Here is a 16,608-nt window from a genome sequence, read left to right on the forward strand (position 1 = left end):
GGTATCCCTAGCCTCTCTCAGAAGTTGGGAATGGGTGACAGGGGAGGGAATCGCGTAATGGTTACCTATTCTGTTCATTCCTTCTGGGGCACCTGGTATTGACCACTGTCTGAGAACAGGAAACTGGGCTAGATAGACCTTTGGTCTGACCCAGTATGACCAGTATGTTCTGATCATATTCCACAGTGTGTTACAATAACTCTGTGATGGATAGGAGGAGTGCTGGCCAGCATGCAGTGACTAAGGGGTTAAACTCAGGTAGCTAGCAAAGGTGTTGGCAGGGGGCCAAAAGAACCAATGGGGATACAGTGCTGCAATTTGAATTGGATATAGATACCTGGTCGGCTCTTCCTTTGTGTGGATACTAAGTTAAGGGCTGAAGGGAGCAGATGCAGGGACCAGAATGATCATGCCTTTAAGAAATATTGGACATGGGAGTAAACTGGACCTGGAAATACAGATCAGTATGGATCGTGTGTAGAGGGAAAAGTAGATCTAGTCGTGATCAGGGTATTTTGCTTTATTTTGGTTGTTTTGTTTGAACTTCTCTGTGTGAATTCATGTCTTCCCTCCCCCATTCACTATTTAAGAGTTGTTCCTAGAGTTTTTCTGTGTTTTAATTTGTTTTACTTAGTTGCTCTCTAACACTTAGCAATTAAATATAGTTTATCAAATATATCTTTTGTTTTGTTAATAAAAATCACTTTTTTAAGGTGGTGATTTGATTCTTGTGTCCTGGAAAGTAACAGGAGGTCTGTGGTATTTCTACCTGCCTAGACTGAGCGGTCAGCTACCAGAGATGGCAGCTTTGTATTTCACTTTTTTTTGATTCACGCTCTTTTAGGGCAAAAGAGCTTAGGGTACCCCTGGAGAAGGAATTCGTGCCCCCCCATTTCCTTTTTAGGGTAAATTGCTTGATGGTGGCAGTTTCGGTTTTGTTTTGTTTTCTCAGAGATAGTGCATCTGTGATTCTGGGGAGTTTTTGTAAAGGTATTTACAAAATAAAGGCAAGGTATTTAAGGTTTCTTGCAGGCCCCCATCTTCTGCACTTGGAGTGCCAGAGAAGGGACCGGCCCTGACAAACTCCCGACTAGTGCAATGGCATGGGCGTTGCATACACCTTTCGGTATGTTACATTGCCCAGTGTTTTGACTTCTGAGCAAAGATTTGCTCAATATATTCCTCTGATTGGATTATTATTGTGTTTTATATGGGCCTTCTAAATCTGGTGACAATCTAAGACAAAATACTGGTGGATTTAGTTGTGGTAATGCATATGAATCAGCAAAGCTGCAATGATTAGTGCTACAGCAGTGGCATGACAATGCTAGGCTAGCAGTTATTTTTTAAGTGAAAGCTTGAGATGGCTGAAAGTCAGAATGTATCAGCCTTCCCTTTCTGAATGGATTTGTTTTTGGTCTTGCTTTGTGTAACTTGGAACATCACTTGGTTGTTAAAGTCAGTGTGGGGTCATTTATAACGATATTTCAGATTATTGCTTGCAATAAAATGGAAGCTTGAAAACATAGCTTTTGACCAGTTGTATCCTTTTTTGATTTTCCATTTTCCAACTTTTCTCCCCTGTGTTTTGAGTGGAGCTAAAAATATATATATATATATTTTTAAACAATTTCATTGTACTCATTCCACCCCCATGCACTTTAAGTATTTGTATCTGTGTAAATTGCTGCTGGAGGCCTGCATGGTGCATTCCGGGACCAGGAGGCTCTCTGGACTGGTGAAAATTATTTTTGTGAGAATTTACAACTCAGTAATGTAATTAGTTTGAGTAAAATTAAATAAAATATGTTTTGTTTAAGAAATGTTACTGCCGTCTCAGACTTTTCTTTGTCCTGAATTATCTTAACAATGGAATAAGGCAGACTCTTCAAACTTTTCATATAGTTAAGATTAACTGAAATCTTGTGCACAAACTGTACTGGAAGACATTAAGTTGTAATTAAGCTCTGTATTAATGAATATCAACACCATAAGGGAAATATGAAAAAAAAAACCTAATCTAATTTACAATTTTTTTTTTTATCTGGTACCACAATTATTAAAAAAAACCCTGTAAATTGTATTGCTTATGGAATCATTATTAGGCTGAGTTATATTTGTTTGGATTCCTTAACCTAAAAGAAAGAAATACACAGTTTATTTTAAGTGTAACCCTAACTCTGAATTTCCTGAGTTTAAAAATTTTAATTTTGAGATTACAACCTATTTTTATCCTTTGATAAATCCTCTTATTCCTGGCTCCTTCTGAGCCTAGGTTTTTATCTGGGAATATAACTGGTAGACCAGATCATTAATATCTGCAATCCTAGAACAACCTGCTACCCAATAAATAGTAGATGAAGCCCATCATTGACCGGGCAAAGTTATTTTCCATAGGTTACACTTAGAGGAAAGTTCAAGAAATTAAATATATGTAACAGAATGTTATTACTGTGCTTGCAAAAGGGAAGTACAGGCAGTCCCCGGGTTACACGGATCCGACTTATGTCGGATCCGTACTTACGAACGGGGCTTTTCTCGTCCTGGAGGACGCGGGCGGCAGGACCGCCCAGACGCACCGCGGTCCCGACGCCCGCGTCCTCCGGGGCGAGAAAAGCTGCTCCGCGTCTCCCTGGTTTGCTGGGGCGGCCCCTCAGCAGACCAGTGTAACGGGGTCCCTGCCTTCTCATTAATATGCACGAGCAGTGACACTGAATAAACAATAACCACTATGAATATTTACACAGATGGTTCTAGCTTCTGCTGCACACGTCACCATGTGCTGCTGCACACAGCACGCAAGTAGCTGCACATGTCACCATGTGCTGCTGGACACAGTACACTCACCCCAGACAGTTAGAAGCTATTTATTCAGGCATCCAATCAGAGACCTTTGTTTACCCAAACAAGGTCCAATGAGTTTAAAGCTACAGCTCATAAATATTCATGGGGAGAGACTACTTAAGTTCTGGTTCACCTTTCCCGCTTATTCGCTGTTTGCTACTTCTGCAGCGTTCCACCCTATCCCCTGTCCATGTCTAATTGGTAGCTAGGTTAGTTAGAGGTTCGTCATCGAGTCTGTCCGTTAGTATAGTGCGTCGGTTCTACGCTCAAGCGGCCGGGGTATTATATTGCAACGGGAGGCGTCGTGTTAGTTTAGATAGGGATTTTATGTATCCAGTCTGGGTACAGGAGTTGCTTGTCTATTGCCGGTTCCAACTGAAGAGCGGAATCCACCTGAAGACAGTGCCAGGTAACTTACCAGCAGTGAATCCTGTGTCCAGGAGCGGAAGGCCCCGGAGGAGGACTTCACCACCTGCCTGCATCACACCCGTCCCCAGGGTCTACGAGGGATCGCCTCTCTGTTCCTGCTCGGAAGGAGCCTAAGGCTTGAGGTCGAGAGCACCGCAGAGGACATCGCTGCGAGGGATCGCCTCTTAGTCTCTCGCTAGAGGCTTTAATTAGCCAAAGGCTTGAGAGACAGGTGCATCACCGTCCATCGTCGACGACTGGAATTGTAATTATTGACTGTGTCATACCTTGTGTCTGTGGGTACTTTTCTATCCTCTTATTTCTTCCTGGGTTGGGGATATTAAGAGTGTATACCTATTTCCTTGTTGTACCTTTAAAATTTTTACAATATATGGTTTGACCCCCTTAAATTGTGTAACGTTTTTATTTCTCTGCGGCAAGTTAATCAACAAACACCTATGATAGATGAGGTTTGGTGGTATCTGCAACTTCCACTGAGGTTTAATTAATTAATTAGTAGTAATCAGATTGCAAATTTAGGCTTAAGCATCCCTCAGTGCAACACCAGGGAGACGCGGAGCAAAGCCACGGAGGACGCGGGCGGCGGGACCGCCCAGATGCACCGCGGTCCCGCCGCCCGCGTCCTCCGGGGCGAGAAAAGCTGCTCCGCATCTCCCTCGTCTGCGCTCCTCGGCGCTACTGGACCAACCTGGCAGCACCCCAGCTGCTCTGCCCCAGGCATCCCCAAGTCAGCCGCTGCTGAAACTGACCAGCGGCTGACTACAGGAAGCCCGAGGCAGAGTTGCTCTGCCCCGGGCTTCCTTGAATCAGCCGCTGATCAGTTTCAGCAACAGCTGACTTGGGGACACCTGGGGTAGAGCAGCTGGGGTGCTGCCAGGTTGGTCCCCACAGCGCCACACCTCAGCACTGTGGGGACCAACCTGGCAGCGCCCCAGCTGCTCTGTCCCAGGCGTCCAGATTCAGCCGCTGTTGAAACTGATCAGCGGCTGATTCCAGGAAGCCAGAGCAGAGCAACTCTGCCTCGGGCTTCCTGTAGTCAGCCGCTGGTCAGTTTCAGCAGCGGCTGAATCTGGACGCCAGTTCCGACTTACATACAAATTCAACTTAAGAACAAACCTACAGTCCCTATCTTGTACGTAACCCGGGGACTGCCTGTACAGTAAAAGAACAGTTTTAAATTTGTAGGATTTCAACTTCAGACATTATTTTTTTTGAATAATTACCATACATAATAAATTTGAATCAGAAACTCGTACAGCTTCTATTACTATTTCTGTAACTAATTTGAATTATTTTGTGATTTATAACAGTAAAATTTTTCTTTGCACTAAAATGACAGTTGAATAGGTGACTCAATTTTAATTTTGTTAGCAAATACTTTTTATGAACTCTAATCATAATAGTAATGACTTTTTTCGTATGAAAAACAAAACAAAAAATATTTAAACCTCTCACCCAGCATATTCTGGCATAAAAACCTCTCACCCAGCATATTCTGGCATTCAGCTAATTTAAGTGGCAGGATTGTTTATGCAAAATTTGATATCTGTAGGTAATAGTGAAGTATGACTTTATTTTGTACAAACAAATCCACAAACAAACTCTTCAAAATATATAATAGATTCTGTGTCTGAGCAGTGCTATGTATAATGACAGGATCAGACCAAATATTTTTAATTCTGTGATATTTCCTACATATCTATAATTCTGTGACTGGCACGCAATGTTATTGCTATATCTATATAATTAGGCTTAGAGAGATTAGATTTTTATCAGTAAATGTTGGTAAACATAATTTCCACCATTCTCACAAATCAATTAAAAAAATTAGATTGATAATAGTACCAATGTACAAGTAGGCAAAGTAAGAAAAATGGTGTTTGAGAGCTTAATAGAGGTTGAGTTCAAGGTCCTTACTTTGTGTATTTTGACCTGGGGTGTTAACACTTTGTGTTTGAACTTGTTGAATCGTGGTGTGGATTGTCAGGAAATACTGTCTGATATTCTCCCCTTCTGCCCAATTTACCACAGCTGTGAAAATTAAGATAAAAGCGGGAAGAAAAAGTACCAATGCTTATTTTTAAGCCTATCTGCCAAAATGATTAAGAAATTTGAATTTGGCCTGTATGTAACATAATGTAATACAGTGTTTCTCAACGTGTTCCCTGGCCCACTTTGAGAAAGCTACTAGTGGGCCTGTGCCACTTTACCTAAAAGGGTCCATAGCCATGGAGCCTCATGTCTCCCATTAGCTCCCATGCGCTGTTTCTAGCTAAGGGGAGTTATGGGAAGTGGCAGCCTAGGCCACGGTGTCATTCGGAAACATTACACAAAACTAGGGGTTGCCAACCCTCCTAGATTGGCTGGAAGTCTCCTGGAATCGGGCTCAATCTCCCAGACGTTACTGAAGCCAATCTGGGAGATTTAGCGCAGCAGGGTTATGGCAGGATCTCTACCTGCCTTAATTCTGCATGCCTCTCAGAGGAGATCGGCAAGTCTGACTTCTATGTGGAGAGACAGCCAGGGGTCTCTGCACACTGCATTGGATGAGGACTGTTGCCAGTGGGAGCTGCGAGGACAGTGGCTGCAGGCAGAGGCAATGCACAGAGCTGTCTGACTGCCTCTGAACATTGAGCTGGACCTGCCAGTTGCTTCCCAGGAGCTGCCCCAGGTGAGTGCTGCCTAACTGGAGCCTGCACCCCTCATTCCCCAATTCCTTGCCACAGACCTGAGCCCCCTCTCACAACGAAAGCTTGCACCCAGAACCCTTTGCTGTACTCCACCCCCTTTCCCTTGCTCTGAATCTAGGGTTGCCTGCCTGGATGTCATTGTCACGAATGGCATCTGGTGGGAAAGCTGACAACCCTCCTGAGTCTCCTGCCACACCCAAAGTCCCTCCCAGAGCTTGCACTCTAACTCCCTGGCCCAGGCCAGAGCCCCTCCAGCTCTCCACCCCAGAGCCCACACCTCAACTCTCTGCCCCAGACCAGTGAAATTGAGAGTGTGTGTGTGTGTGGGGGGGGGGGGGGCAAGGCTGGCCATGATTTGGGGGAGGTGGAGGAGTGGGGCAGTGGTGTTTGGCTTTGCGCCCTTAGGCTGCATGTGGGGTAACCACATGCCCAGGAATTGACAGGCGGCCCTGGGGTGCAGCAATGTGCCGGTGTCCTGGCAACCCAGCACTGACATGGGCTGGCACAGAGTCTGGAGCATGGCACCCGCCTTTACCCCCAGTAAACGCTGCTGGGTTCAAAGGGAGCCACTGAAAAAGCAATAGAAAGGGGTAGCCGAGGGGCCCATTGTGGTAGACAAGCCTCTTGCCAGCATCCAAGATGGCGATTACTCCTAAGCCCCGCAACTTCTTGCCAATACCTAAGATGGCAGCGAATCCTGTCACTACAGAAGCTTATTGCCAATATCCAAAATGGCGGCTTCCCATCGACGCGGAAGCTTCTTGCCAGCACCTAAGATGCCGACTGGCTGTTGACCAGACGTATGGTTTCCGTTTCCTGCCAGGAGCGAAGATGGCGGCGGCGGATGGCGAAGCGCCGTGTTGTCGGTGGGCGGTGAAGCCATTTCCGCCACGGAGGCCTCGCCAGCAGTAAAAATGGCGGACTCGGTGCTGGAAGTTGTGGGGAAGCTGCAGGCGAGACTCTCGGGCAGTTCGGAACCCAAGAAGGTAGCGGCGGGGCAGCGCGGGCGGGTGGCAGGCGCGGGGCAGCGAGGGCCTGGGGTCCCCCGGCGGACGTCGGGGCGGGCGGGCTCGGGGCCCCCGCGAGCTGAGGCGGACATGGGCGCCTGAGGGGCCCCGGGTGCCACTGCCAGGCAGAGGATCTGAGGTGGGGGGAGGGGCGCTCGGCTATAGGGGGCTTCTAAGGGTCACGGGGTAAATGGGGGCAGGGATCCAGGGACAGTTTCTAATCTCTTCTTTAAGGGTAGGGGGCTGGAGCGGGCCCCCCTTTCAGGGCCCCAGGGGACCAGTGGAGGGCCCCCCTTCCTGGGCCCCATGTTAGGGAGAAGGGATGTAGGGCTCAGCTCCTGAGAAGGATGATAGGGGCTGTAGGGGGACGGGTCAGGAGTAGGGATGTAAAATGCTGTTTAAAACCTTAATGGATTAAACACTAAATCTGGCCAGTAAGCATCACCGGGTAATGTGGGTGCTTCCCTTTGGATCCTAGTCAGGCTCCCTAGGCTCTAGCAGAAGGGCATCTCTAGGAGGCCAGGCTATGGAAGAGGAAGTGACTGAGAAAAGTTGAGTCCAGGGGGATCTTGCAAGTGCAGTGGTCCCACTGGGCATGGCCCTTTGGTGGGCGATTTGTTTTGAACACACAGTGGGGAAGTTGCCATGGCGCTTCTGAATATGTTTGTAATAGTTTTAAGGAGTGCCTATATCTGGGCCCTAACCAGATAAATAGGATCTGGAGCCCTGTCATGTTATAAAATAACTCTTAAACTAGGATTTCAGAATGGAGTCCAAGGAGGATCCCTGTCCCTCTGGGATGGGTTATTCTATATTTGCATGTGAGTATTATTTTTTGTCATAGATATGGAATACAGTTGTAAAAATAATAGCTCTGAGGGAACTTATTTCTGGAAAGTACAAGTGATCCTTCCCAAGTGATGCTGAGAGTTATGGTGGAAACCCCATAATTCCTTGTGTAGTATTCTGGGTGTGATCATAGTGAAAAGCAGCTGTTAACCAAACCTTTGACTGGTTGCTGCTCAGGGAAGTTTAAGGTAGCTTCATTTAGGCCATGTTGCACTTGGCTTTCTAGAGAGCCATGGGCTGAGCTTCCAATCTTAAGTTCTAATTCTGGTTCTGACTTGGACTCCTTCTCTGTTCTCAGGTAAGTTGTTTACCCTGTCTAGCTTTTGTGTCCACTACGAAAATCATAGACTAGGAAGGGACCTCAAAAGGTTATTGAGTCCAGTTCCCTGCCCTCATGGCAGGACCAAGCACTGTCTAGAAGACTCTAGATCATCCCTGACAGGTGTCTAACCTGCTCTGAAATATCTCCAGTGATAAAGATTCCATAGCCTCCCTAAGCAATTTATTCCACTGTTTAACCACCCTGACAGTTAGGAAGTTTTTCCTAATGTCCAACCTAAACCTCCCTTGCTGCAATTTAAGCCCGTTGCTTCTTGTCCTATCCTCAGAGGCCAAGATACCTGAAATTCACTATCATGTTCCTCTCCGTCTTCTCTTTTCCAAACTAAACAAGCCCAATTCCTTCAGCCTTCCCTCATAGCTCATGTTCTTTAGACCTTTAATCATTCTTGTTGCTCTTCTCTGGATCTTCTCCAATTTCTTCACATCTTTCTTGAAATGTGCTGCCCAGAACTGGACACAATACAAATACGTTAATATGTTGTTGTGGAACTGCATGCCTTTGGTTCATGTTTTCATGTTTACTGCTTCTGCAAAACCAGTGCTTGTCTACACACAGATTTTGCACTGATAGAATTAAATCTCTTTTTAAACCAATTAATGCATAAAACTGTGCAAAACAGCCTTAACTCTGAGAGAGATGAACTGTCCCTTCGTCTCCAGATGATAACTCAGATGCTCAAGGATAACTGATATTGGCAAATTAAGTTTTAACTATTTCACTGCTCATTGAAGCACGTAACAAAGGAGGGGGAGGTCTATAACCTAGAATCGTGGAATACTAGAACTGGAAAGACCTTGAGAGGTCATCAAGGCCAGTGCCATGCATTCATGGCAGGACCAAGCACTATCTAGATCATCCGTGGCAGATGTTTATCTAACCCATTCTTAAACATATCCAGTAATTCCAAAACCTTTCTTGGCAATTTATTCCAGTGCTTAACTACCCTGACAGGCAGGAAGTTTTTCCTAATATCCAACCTAAACCTCCCTTGCTGCTCTCTTCTCTGATGATAGGACAGAATAAGGAGAATAATTTTTCTCCCACCTCCTTGTAACGTTCTGTTAGGTATTTGAAGGGTCTATGAAAGTCTACACTTTCTGCTGTGAGTGACAACTCATTTTGGCACAAGACATTAGTACTTATGGCTTATCTAGGTTAGATCTCTGTGCATATACCTCAGTTAAAAAATTGCCATTTTTATGGTGCTTATTTCCTTACATTGTTTTCATCTGGAGTCAACATACACTTTTCATAGTGCTCAAAGATTCAGAATGTTGTTAACATAATCCTCAAAACATCTTTGAGACTATTATGTCTATTTTGCAAATGGGGAAACTGAGACAGTTGTCCAACTCAAGATTTCTTGGACCTTCCTCTCAAACATCTGGTTACTGGCTGGTGGCCCAGCCAATAATACGGGAATAACAATGTTTATCCACTTTTGTAAAGAGCTCTGAGTTCTACTGCTGACAAGTGCTAAGTATTAATATTATTTTTGGAGGGAATCTCAAGACTGTTGACATGGAGCACTCTGAGGGAGACCTTGGATGATATTGTCATAGGTTTTTAAACGGTCATATTTTCCAGTGCAGGTTGGTGCAAACTTTTAAAACAGAAACAATTATACTGGAGCAGTATTGTGTATTTTGTGTCACTTCAGAAGTGCTTGCTTTCTTGTATTAGTTAGTTTAAAAGGAGATTTAATTCTATCAGTGCAAAATCGGTGGGTAGACCAGCACTCACTGTTTCAGGTTTTGCAGATGCAGAAAACATAAAATGTGGTTGAAAAGAATGGGACCAGGCTATACTGAAATAATTTGGAATAAATATGCTTTATAAGCATTGCAATGGTCTAGCTGTTGAAAAAGGAGAATAAGTAGTTAAATTGAAATAAAACATTACGGTGCTTCACAGTACTACTTAATAAGTGAGTATCATTTGTATTAGGCTCAAGTTATTTTTTTTTTTTGTAAAGCTAAAAATACAAGACCTTTTTTTAAACATTCTCCAGCCATGTTTTCAACAGTAGCCTAGTGCAAGGGCATGAGACTTGGAAAGTGAAACTTTGTTTTGTACAGTAAACTTCCGATAATCTGGCACCTTTAGGACCCAGGGGGTGCCGGATTATCAGATTTGCCCGACTATCGGAAGGGGGGGCTATGAGCAGTCTGGGGTGGGGTTGGGGGGATGCCACCCCAGACCCCTCATAGCCCCCCCCTTCCGATAGTCTGGCTCTGCCCCGGGCGTCCCTGATTCAGCCGCTGCTGGTCAGTTTCAGCAGCGCCTGAATCGGGACGCCTGCAGGGTTGGTCCGGTAGTGCCGACCCTTGGCGCGGTGAGACCAACCCGACAGCACCCCAGCTGCTCTTGGGGACGCCTGGGACAGAGCAGCTGGGGTGCTGCCGGGTTGGTCCCGCAGCGCCACTCCTCGGCACTACTGGACCAACCCAGCAGCAGCCCGGCTGCTCTGCCCCAGGAGTCCCCAAGTCAGCCGCTGCTGATACTGATCAGCAGCTGACTCCAGGAAGCCGGAGGCAGAGCTGCTCTGCCCCAGGCTTCCTGGAGTCAGCCGCTGGTCAGTTTCAACAGCGGCTGAATCCAGATGCCTGGGACAGAGCAGCTGGGGCGCTGCTGGGTTGGTCTAGTAGCGCCAACCCTTGGCGCTGCGAGACCAACCCCGCAGCACCCCAGCTGCTCTGTCCCAGGTTTACCCAAGTCAGTCACTGCTGAAACTGATGAGGGGCTGATTCCAGGAAGCCTGGGGCAGAGCAGCTCTATCTCCGGCTTCCCTGAGTCAGCCGCTGGTCAGTTTTAGCAGTGGCTGAATCGGAGAAGCTGGGGCCAGAGCAGCTCCAATGGTCTGGCTGCCCGGAGCACTTCCGGGTTCCTGATGGTGCCGGACCATCAGGAGTGCCAGACCATCATATGCTGGACCATCGGAGTTTTACTGTAGTACCTAAAGACCACAGTTGTGTAAAATCACGTCTGAATACACAGTTGTGTAAAATCACACCTCCCTGCTCCAGAGGTCTTGCAGTCAAGACACAAGACCGTTTTGTGATTCATTCTTCTTGTATGGTAGTAAATAATCAAATAGTGTATATGTAATGATGAGTGAGTATTGCAGAGAACCATTTCAGCAACTGAAGGCCTGGTCTTCACTGAAAAGCTATATTGGCATAGCTACTTTGGTAAGGGTTTGAAAAAAAGCACACTTTGACCTTCATAACTATGCTGACAATAACACCCATTTGTCATGAAAGGGGGTTTCTGTCAACAGGGTTAAGAAAGTGGTGTTAGTATACCGACAGATAAATCCCTTCTGTTGGTGTAGCTTTGTCTATGCAATTGGGCTATATCAGTACAGTTTTCATAGTGTTGAAGTACCCTAAGGTGGTGTTTGTGAGTGACAGAGGTAACCAAATTTTATGTCTGATAGTGTTCATTAAAAGTTTACAACTCAGCGGGAAATCCTGAATTACAGATAACAACAACTGCATGTAACATTGAAAGCTTGGTAAAATGAAAACGAGGCATTGCCTTGATGGGCAAGATGTGATTTCATTGTGATACACTGTTTTATTTGTGCATGTTTAGAATGGTTGAAAAGTCCTAAACTCCTAACATTTGAGTTTTTTCCAAGCATGTTAAATTAACTTGATTGAAAAAATGCATACATCTTGCTCATCAAGACGGGGCCCTGAAAGCTACAAATGATCAAGGAGTGAGAGGAATTTCTGAGGGTACTACAAGGAAGTATAATTAAACCCCAACTGAGATTAAATTAGTGAGAGAATTTAGAGTAAATACAAAAGGAGAACATTTTAATAGTGGGATCTTTTAGGCATCTGAAAAAAAGACACATTGGCAGTGGAAAAGGTTCAGAAAAGGGCAACAAAAATTATTAGGGGTTTGGAACAGGTTCCATATGAAGAGAGATTAAAAAGACAGGGACTTTTCATTTTAGAAAAGAAGAGATTAAGGGGGGAGAGGATATGATAGAGGTCTATACAATCATGACTGGTGTGGAAAAAGTGAAAAAGGAAAAGTTATTTCCCATTCCCAAAACATGAGAACTAGGGGTCACCAAATGAAACTAATAGGTTGCAGGTTTAAAATAAGCAAAAGGAAGTTTTTCTTCACGCAATGCACAGTCAACTGTGCAACTCTTTGCCAGAGGAGGTTGTGAAGACCAGGACTTTAACAGGGATCAAAAAAGAACAAGATAAATTCATGGAGGTTAGGTCCATCAATGGCTATTCACCAGGATGGATAGGAATGGTGTCCCTAGCCCAGGGGCGGGCAGTAATTTTTGACTGGGGGCCACAACACTTGCGTGCTTCCCTGCCCACAGATCCTGATTGGTCTGTGGGTGGGGTAGCATGTGAAGTATTTGCCGCTCCCCTCCGAACTGCCAGCTGTTTTCAATAGCTAGCGGTTCCCTCTAGGTACCCATGCCCATGGTGGTGGGAGGAGACTTTGTTCACTTCCCCTTCTCACCCACCCCAAGGTCAATCAGGGCCTGGGGGTGGGGAGAGCATGCAAAGTCTGCCCCCGCTCTGCAAAGAAGCGTCACACTTGGAGTCACCCGCCAGCTGAGCAGCAGCTGGCGGTTGACTCTGAATGCCAAGCCCCTTGGAGGATGGGAGGAGACTTCGCATGCTCCTTCTGCCCCATGTCCTATCAGAGCTTGGGAGCGAGGAGAAATGAGCAATCTCCTCCCTCCCTGCCCCCGTCACCCCTCGTTTCTTTAGGGAAGGTGCAGGGTGGGAGGACACTTTGCTAGCTTCCCCTGATTGGTTTGGGGATGAGGGGAGTGTGAAGACCCTTGCTCCCTGCCCTCTGGCGCTTGGAGTTTGGCGTGCTCCCCCATCCCTAGGCCCTGGTTGGCATGGGGGCGGGGGAGCGGCAGAACCTCTTGGTAGGCTGGGTCCAGCCCATGGAGGCCCGTTTGCCTACACCTGCCCTATCCTCTGTTTGTCAGAGGCTGGCAATGGATGACAGGAGAGGGATCGTTTGATTCCCTGATCTGTTCACTCCCTCTGGAGCATCGGGCATTGGCCACTGTCAGAAGACAGAGTACTGGGCTAGACGGACCTTTGGCCGTTCTTCTGGATAGTCTCCCCAAGGAAGTGGTGGCCGTTCCGTTGTCTGAGACATTTGAAATTAGATGGGACATACCTAGGAAATGAACAATGAGGAATAATCCTAAATATCTAAGCAATTGTCTGACTGGTTCCAATATCTCCCCATCTACAATTTTCTGTGATTCCTTAACTAAGATTAGTGTCTTCATTGATACTGCCATTTTGCTTCTCAGCAGAAGTCCTCTCTATAGATCTTAAAGGGGGGTTGGGAACCTTTTTTTGGGTCACTGACCCACAGAAAAGTCAGTTGGGGGAGCTAGATACAAGTAAGAAGCAAAACAAACAAACCCACCCTCATTAACCTGGCTCCCAAGTGAGGAGAGGCAAAAAAAAATCCTTGCACCTCACTACCCTCAAGCTCCACCAGACTAGATTTTGTGGGACCCCCTTAGATCTCCAGGGGGGCCAAAAATGAGGGTTCATTGTGGAGATGCGAAAGGTAAACCAGTAAACATCACCCTTAAAATGTGATTCTTACCAGTTCCGGTTAACCGGTGGGGGTTGGAGCAACTCTGTGTGCTGGGAGCTGCTCCAGTCATGCAGGGCCTGCCATGGACAGGGATTGCTGCAGTGTCTGAAGCAACCTGTGTCTGTGGTGGGCCCCGCAGGCAGGTAAGAGCAGTCACTGCTTGTGTTGGGGGAACTGCTTCCTGCTTGCCCCTCCCTTAATTGGTTCACCAGTTAAACGGTATGTTTAACTCGGGGCGGACAATCATTTTGATGGGGAGCCACTTCAAGACTTTTGGAAAGTAGTTGAGGGCCACACTCTTCCATGATATTAATAGAAGAGGTGCGAGGCCTGGGATGGAAGTTGGGTGCAGAAGGGAGCTTGGAGTAAGGGAATGGGGTGCAGGAGGGAGAGGGGGGTCTGGGTGGGCATTTGGATGAAGAAGATGGCTGTGACCTGGGGCACTGGACTGGCCAACTACTCATTAGATGATTTACAGTAAGTTTAATTCGGAGAAGTGGCTGCGTGGACAAACAAAGGGCTGTGGGTGGATTCTGACCATTGAGAGCTCTTGCCTATATGGATGCAGGAAAGGACAGAGGATTTGGGTATGTGGAGTACAGGGGCAGGAGTGGAGAGCAGAGGGTTGGTCTTGGGTGCTAGAGTCAGGCTCTGGCCAGGAGACTTACCTGAGTGACTCCTGGCCAGCAGCCCAGCGTGTTTCTCAGGGAGGCAGAGAGCCTGCCCTGCCCTCACACAGGCTGCAAGGCCATCTGCATGTATGAATAACTGTAAGGGCGGGGGGGGGGGTGCTTCGTGTTCTGCCTGTTATTCAGACCGGCCAATGGGATCGTGCTGGGGGCAGGGGCAGCACCTGAAGCCTTCCCCAATCCCTTCTGGCTCACAGTTTTTTAAAGAGAAAAGGCCTGGAAGGTGCTTTTCTGAGTTGGGTGTGGGTGCAGCGAGGCGAGCAGGAAGCCTGCCTAGGGCTCCCTGCAACATCTGTGGATCAGATCCGGTGGTGTGGCAGGCTGGATTTTTGCCTAGGCGTGGTTTAACTAGTTAACCAATTAAATGAGATTTTTACATCCCTAGTTCAGTGCATGGGAGAGAGCTGGGGGTGAGAGTGCTGGGTCTGAGTGGGCGGGCAGGGCGTGCCAGGGAGAGGCCTGAGGGTGTAGCTGTGGAGTCTGGTGGGGGAAGGAGGGTGTGGGTGTGAAGATGGGGGAGGTGGGAGGGTGCAGGAGCCAGGGTCGGGGGTGGAGGGTCTGGGCAAGAGGGAGGACTCAGGAGCAAGCTGAGTTTAACCAGTTAACTAATTAAATTGAATTTTACATCCCTACTTTCAACCATGATAGTGCCTCAATTTTAGATGCTGAACACTGAGACTTTTGAAAGGGGACTGATTCTCAGAGGATGGGTGTTCGACCATGATTTTTAGAGAGTACCCTTTAAAAGATCCTAAAGTAGGCACAAACAATTTGAAAACACAGGCCCAGAGTTTTATCTCAGGCCCTTTCACAAACCTGCTGTGTATCTTTTCCCCGTGTCTAAAATAGGGATGTGAAGAACTAGTTAACTATCCAATAAGCAAATGTTTATCGGATAGTTGACAAGCTTGTTGACTAGTTGCCCCCCCCCCCCACTGCATCTATCAGAGGCAACAATGGGGAGGGGAGAATGGGGTACTTCAAAGCGGCATTGCCGCATAGATCCCAGGTCCAGACCCTGGGCACCTACGGCGGCGTTTCAAAGAGGCAGTGCTGCATGGAGCCCGGGACTCCCCATTGATCCCGGGCTCCACGCGGCGCTGCTGCTTTGAAACACTGGGAGGAGCCTTAAGGCAGGGCTCCTGCAGCATTTCAAAGTGACAGCACTGAACAGAGCCTGGAGTCAGTGGGGAGTCCCCAGCTGACCCCGGGCTCCACGTGGTGCTTTCGCCTTTAAAATGTAGTAACAGCCCTAGGGCTGTTGCTACATTTCAAAGGCAGAGATGCTCTATCAGCTAGTTGAATAGTCGATGCAAAATGCATCGATTGTTTGATTAGACAATTACCTGCAATTTAACATCCTTAGTCTAAAATGGAGATAATTTTTTCACAGAAGTGCTGAGGGCTAATCTTTACAATGCACTTTGAGATTCTGAAATTACACCAAATTGTTACTCTGATGCAGCCACAGTGCTGTTACCTTGCACACTTCCCCTCTCTTTCTGCAGCAGAATGTTATATTTCTTTGCAAATCAGTCCTCCACGTGCTCACCTTATTAGTAGCTTGGTCTGGCGTCAGATAACTGTGGTGATGAGTTGAGAGGTTTGCTGCTCAGATATTTCCCCCTCATACCATGCAACATTTTCTTCCTTTCTAATCTCAGTACTGTATGTCATTAGCATAACAAGTCTAAACACTTTGCTTGTTTTCTATGCAGCTGCTGAAAAGCCTGAAGAGACTTTCTGAGTTGCCTATCACAGTTGACATCCTTGTGGTAAGAACTAAAACAATCTTGTATTTTATGGTATCTTTCCTCGAACAGAATAACAAAATGTCTCCCTACATTGAAATTGGACCAGGATATTGGGGCTAACACTCAGTTCTTATGGGAAATCCCATGAAGCTGTAATCACATTAAATTGGAAATGAGCTGTACGTTTTAAAAAGTGATCAAACATCGCAATAGATTACTAAGGGATGTAATAAACACTTCATCACTTAGATCATGATTGGATTTCTTTCTAAAACAGATAATATAGTTCAGCCACAAGTTACTAGCCTTGATACTGGAATCCTGGGGTGGTTTCTGTGGCCAGTTGTACAAGAAGGTTACACTAAAGCAGGGGTTAGCAACCTATGG

At 46.6% G+C, this 16,608-nt stretch overlaps 2 protein-coding genes across 4 annotated transcripts in view; both read left to right on the forward strand.

Annotated features, from left to right (window-relative positions):
• The window catches only part of RPL11 (ribosomal protein L11), a 31,244-nt gene extending 27,777 nt beyond the window's left edge, over nt 1–3,467 (forward strand). The window contains exon 6 of the mRNA XM_075908682.1: nt 3,285–3,467. Coding sequence (XP_075764797.1) covers nt 3,285–3,452 — 168 coding nt within the window. The 3' untranslated portion in view covers nt 3,453–3,467. The remainder of the gene's footprint in view (nt 1–3,284) is intronic.
• Nucleotides 3,468–6,778: 3,311 nt separating this feature from the next.
• Nucleotides 6,779–16,608, forward strand: part of ELOA (elongin A) — a 32,128-nt gene continuing 22,298 nt past the window's right edge. Inside the window, exons 1-2 of one of the 3 annotated variants that reach the window (XM_089773429.1) lie at nt 6,779–6,949; nt 16,186–16,242. In XM_089773429.1, the coding sequence (XP_089629555.1) occupies nt 6,878–6,949; nt 16,186–16,242 (129 nt within the window). In that variant the 5' untranslated portion in view covers nt 6,779–6,877. The remainder of the gene's footprint in view (nt 6,950–16,185; nt 16,243–16,608) is intronic. The other 2 variants (XM_089773428.1, XM_075909117.2) reach the window with 2 other exon arrangements.

The sequence above is a fragment of the Pelodiscus sinensis genome, chromosome 26 (assembly GCF_052426305.1).
Source record: "Pelodiscus sinensis isolate ZL-2025 chromosome 26, ASM5242630v1, whole genome shotgun sequence".
Lineage (NCBI taxonomy): Eukaryota > Metazoa > Chordata > Testudines > Trionychidae > Pelodiscus > Pelodiscus sinensis.